The following is a 5,000-nucleotide window of genomic DNA, read 5'->3' on the forward strand; positions in this document are numbered from 1 at the left end:
TGTGTGTGTGTTAGTGTGTGTGTTTCTGTGTGTGTGTGTGTGTGTGTGTGTGTGTGTGTGTGTGTGTGTGTGTGTGTGTGTGTGTGTGTGTGTGTGTGTGTGTGTGTGTGTGTGTGTGCGCGCGCGTGTGTGTATGTGTACGTGTATATGTGTCTGTGTATTTGTGTGTGTGTGTTTGCTTGCATGTATATACATACCTATCAAAATCCAAAGTCTAAAGAGAGACCCATCCAAACCAAGCCCACCTGCCTCTACCCACAGACCCGAGAAGAACGACCGCTCTGCCTTCAAGACGACAACGACAGTGCGCTGCCACATCGGCTCCGGAAACAAGGCCAGCCTCTCGCGTACGACCGATCGGACCCCGAGTGCGGCCGTCGAGAGGTGAGGCTTGAGGTCATGGGACACGCTGCACGCTGCCGGTAGTCCTGCTGGTTCTCTCGATAGTCGACATAATCTCGTTACTAATCACACTTGTTCTTGACCTTTGACATTGGGCCTTTGAGACACAGTAGATGCTTGGTATAAGCAGAGGTACTGGTATTTCCGTCTGCTTAAGTGTAGAACTCCAGTCAGCTCTCTCACTCTGTCTTCTCTTCCTAGACATTAATTCACACATTAGTTTCACCTCGATAACACGGGGCATGTTGGGCGCTTCCCGTAGCATGTACGTGGGGTCCGCGATGCTGGGCATTGGGCAACCGCAGCTGTCTCTGATGCAACGGATTCGGTCTACTCTGGGTATGCCCTTGCTCCCTCCCGTGGGCATCTTGCCGGGGGAGGCGCACCCTCGGAGTCTGCTCAGGAGGGAGATTAGGTAAGGCTCGGCCATGTCTGTGCGCGTTCTGAGGTTGCGTGGACTAACTAGTCACATGTTTGTCAAATAACAATATATTCCATAATTTCATTTTCAAAAAAAAAGAAAAGAAAAGAAAAAAAACAGATTGGTATCACTCCGAAATAATAATCATATAAAAAATAAACAAATTACAAAACAAAAATCATAGAATAGTTATACATAATGAACATTCTTTCCACGTAGAAAGAAACAATGAATCGTCAGATCACACTCTATAAGCTAGTTAAAGCACTTATTTTCGCCAGAGTAAAGACAACGATTATACAGAAGTCTACACACTATGTTTGTTTACCAACAGTGTATGGAGTGACGTCAGTGGAAGCGGCGGGCAAGCAGGAGGCAATACTGCCAATCAGAACAGGGATATTATGTTACGGAAAGCGTATGGGTCCCAGCTGGATCTCGCTGGTAAGTGGAAAAAAGGTACTTACAAGACGGTGGGTTGTGTTATTTCATTTTGATATTACATCTACATTTAGAAATCCTGCTTGGAGGAAAAGAGCGAGAGGGAAAGGAAGAGGGATAGGGGGAAAATCCGTCTGAAGAGGGAGAGATAGAGGGATATGAGCGAGAGGGATAGGGAGAGGGATGGGGGGAGGATCTGCCTGGAAAGGGATAAGAGCGAGAGAGAAAGGGAGAGGGATAGGGGGAAATCCGTCTGAAGAGGGAGAGATAGAGGGATAAGAGCGAGAGGGATAGGGAGAGGGATGGGGGAAGGATCTGCCTGGAAAGGGATAAGAGCGAGAGAGAAAGGGAGAGGGATAGGGGGAAATCCGTCTGAAGAGGGAGAGATAGAGGGATAAGAGCGAGAGGGATAGGGAGAGGGATGGGGGAAGGATCTGCCTGGAAAGGGATAAGAGCGAGAGAGAAAGGGAGAGGGATAGGGGGAAATCCGTCTGAAGAGGGAGAGATAGAGGGATAAGAGCGAGAGGGATAGGGAGAGGGATGGGGGGAGGATCTGCCTGGAGAGGGATAAGATCGAGAGGGAAAGAGAGAGGTCTAGGGGGAAAATCCGCCTAGATAGGGAGAAATAGAGGGATAAGAGCTAAGGGGAAAACCCGCCTGGATAGGGAGAAATAGAGGGATAAGAGCGAGAGGGAAAGGGAGAGGGCTAAGGGGAAAATCTGCCTGGATAGGGAGAAATAGAGGGATAAGAGCGAGAGGGAAAGAGAGAGGGCTAGGGGGAAATCCGCCTGGATAGGGAGAAATAGAGGGATAAGAGCGAGAGGGAAAGAGAGAGGGCTAGGGGGGAAATCCGCCTGGATAGGGAGAAATAGAGGGATAAGAGCGAGAGGGAAAGAGAGAGGGCTAAGGGGGAAATCCGCCTGGATAGGGAGAGATAGTGGGATAAGAGCGAGAGGGATAGGGAGGGATTCGCCTGGAGAGGGAGAGAGAGAGGGATAGCGGGAAAATCCGTTTGGAGAGGGATAGGAGGAGATAGTCCTGCAGAGGGATAAGAGCGAGAGGGACGGGAAAATCCGTCAGGTTAGAGAATAGAGATAAAGGGATAACGAAAAACAACGCGAACCCTAAAATACCTATGCAATACGCCTATGCAATACTCCTCCGAAACATATGAAAAACAACCCACACACCTCTCCGTTGCATTCCAGGCGTCGAGGGCTGGCGCGAGGAGAGGAGCTGCCAGACCACAGATGACCTCCTCGACCCTCTCATCCCGCGGTTGCGACGGCGGGTGGCTCGAGCCGTGAGGGAGAATGAGCTGGAGATTGCCGAGGGGAGAGAATTCTTCAGCCTCACGCACAGCTGGATGACTTCTCAGGTCCGACTCAACCAAGCTCATGACCACGCCCACCACCCTCACCCCTAACCTGTTGATTCACGATCACGTTGTTGTACCTGTAGCTGTTGCAATCCGGACTGGCTCGGACTGAGTGGCACCCGTGTTCTTCCTCCTTAGCCTAGACTTACTCTACAAACACGGAATAGAAAACAGTTATTCATCTTTCCCCTTTTGTCTTCCCTGAATTTCTAAACTTTATTTTAAGGCGTTTTGTTCCGAATGACTGTTTGTGTCATTCTTATGTCTTTTGTCCCCGTTGGGTTTACTTTCTGCTACTTCCACGTAGTTCTAGATCTTTTCGTTGATCTGTGCTTCCTATAACTATTAAACATTTTTTTACATATTTTACTACATTTCTTTTCACTGTAATAACATTCTGATATAAGAACTATACATAAAAGACTTTTCTGTCTAACATTTTCACTTGTTTGCATTGTCCATATTTTTCTATGCAAGAATGAGGGACTACCCAAAATTCCCTTACAAACTAACACAAGTCTCACTAACCCAGGCTGAAGCTGCTCGGAGTGTTCGAAACAGACATGATAATCAGGGCACTGACGAAGAGCGCCCTATTACCACGACCATCATTAGAGAGGACCTCCAGACACGGGCAGTCGCCAAAGAGGACCCAGGGGGAGGTCCTCGTCAGGAGAAAGAGCAAAGCGTCAGTCAACCTGAGGAAAAGCCAGATGCTGAGGGGAGAACCGGGTCTCCTCGACCGACGGAGGATCCCCCGAGTGACAAAGGGGGCGATGCACCTGCAGGGGGCGAGGGCGAGAAACACAGTGAGGGCGCTAGTCAGGATGGGAGTGACGGTGCATCTCAGCAGGGTCCTGGAAATGGCTCGGCCCGAGAAGCGAGTCCTTTGCCTAAAGACAAACCCAGTGTGCTTTTAAACAAAGTGGAGGAAGAGGAGGACGACTGTTGTGACCCCGTTCTGCAGCAAAAGTGTTCGGCCGTTGGTAAAGACTACACTGTTTTGAGGGAAAGCAGCACTGACCCCCAGATTGCAGATTTCATTGGGTATGGGTCCTTAATGCCCTGTAGCCCGTCATGGAAAAGACAGCGATCCGTTAGTTGTGACAATAGCATCATCTACAAGAAGAACCGAGTCCGGCCTTTCGACCAAGCTACGCAGACGGACAGGTGTCAGGACAGTCAAGGCTGGATACCGAATGGTGACCCAAGCAATAGTTTAGTGTTAGTAAAAGCAAGCAGTGTGAATGATAATGCTCATCGGAAACGAAAAGTCGGGATATCAGCCAAAGTTTCAGACGTTCGGGGAATCCTTAAGACAGTCTCCTTCTCTCCCGTAGAGAAGGAGAACAGGGTTTCGTTCAACTCGGTGGTGTGCGGAAGGAACGTGTCTCGCGACGAACTAATCTCTCAGGGGTCGTCGGACGAGGACACGGAATGCGACAGCCAGGAGAGAGTGCGTTATGTGGCCTATAGAAACCCAGTGTATGCCGAAGGCACGCCAGGTGACGTTTCATCGAGAATACGCGAGGAAACTCTTAGTGCCGATAGTGATATATCAGATAATTGTGAACTTAAGTCTATTATCATCAAGTTGGGTTGTGAAGAGGATCCCGGGGGGGGGGGGGGGGTGGGGGGGGGTGCCCCGGGGGGGGGGGCGGGGGGGGGGTGTCCCTGGGGGGGGGGGGGGGGGGGGGGGGGGGGGGGGGGGGGGGGGGGGGGGGGGGGGGGGGGGGGGGGGGGAAGGGGGGGGGGGGGGGGGGGGGGGGGGGGGTGGGGGGGCGGGGGGGGGGGGACCGGCCAGCCCCAGCCTGATGCAGACGAAAATGCAAAGTCAGAAAAGAATGGCAATATTATCAATTGGAGACCCAAACTTGGAAAAAATCACAAACTCCTTTCCCAGAGTTCAGACATGTATGAATATGACACTCCTTCAGCCACTGAGGACGAGGAGAGTGTCATAGAGTACCCCCGATCTGGCTTCTCCAATAACATCGACGTCAAAGAACCCGAAAAGGAGGATCCAGACTGTTGCAAAAGATATTCCAGAGACAATGAACTCGTGATACTCGACCTTTTGCACAACACGTTCGTGCCAAAATACCAGGGCTCACAGATCTGCTCCGATCTCGACAGCCCTCAGTGCTCGAGTGCCGCTACGCCCCCATCTGTGTGCGGGGACACTCCGGGGCACCTGAGTCCTGTCTCTCAGTCGCACTTCACTATAACACCCCCTGAATATTACAGAAATTCCCCGACCAAACACGCCAGTCCCCCCGAGTCTTCGTGCAACAGCTCACAGGGATACGGTTCACCTCAGCGCCCTCCCACCGCCTGGAGTTGGGACGCGTCAGAGGC

The 5,000-nt window shown here is 51.4% G+C and overlaps 1 protein-coding gene across 1 annotated transcript in view; it reads left to right on the plus strand.

Moving 5' to 3' along the window:
* Window positions 1–5,000, plus strand: part of LOC122260224 (uncharacterized) — a 42,154-nt gene that overhangs the window by 36,409 nt on the left and 745 nt on the right. Inside the window, exons 14-19 of the mRNA XM_086550700.1 lie at window positions 262–384; window positions 665–817; window positions 1,158–1,267; window positions 2,473–2,642; window positions 3,175–4,272; window positions 4,447–5,000. The exon at window positions 4,447–5,000 is cut by the window's right edge and continues 745 nt beyond it. Coding sequence (XP_086406826.1) covers window positions 262–384; window positions 665–817; window positions 1,158–1,267; window positions 2,473–2,642; window positions 3,175–4,272; window positions 4,447–5,000 — 2,208 coding nt within the window. The remainder of the gene's footprint in view (window positions 1–261; window positions 385–664; window positions 818–1,157; window positions 1,268–2,472; window positions 2,643–3,174; window positions 4,273–4,446) is intronic.

Source organism: Penaeus japonicus, unplaced genomic scaffold (genome assembly GCF_977035675.1).
Source record: "Penaeus japonicus unplaced genomic scaffold, GWHDUDI00000001_assembly GWHDUDI00000024, whole genome shotgun sequence".
Classification (NCBI taxonomy): Eukaryota; Metazoa; Arthropoda; class Malacostraca; order Decapoda; family Penaeidae; genus Penaeus; species Penaeus japonicus.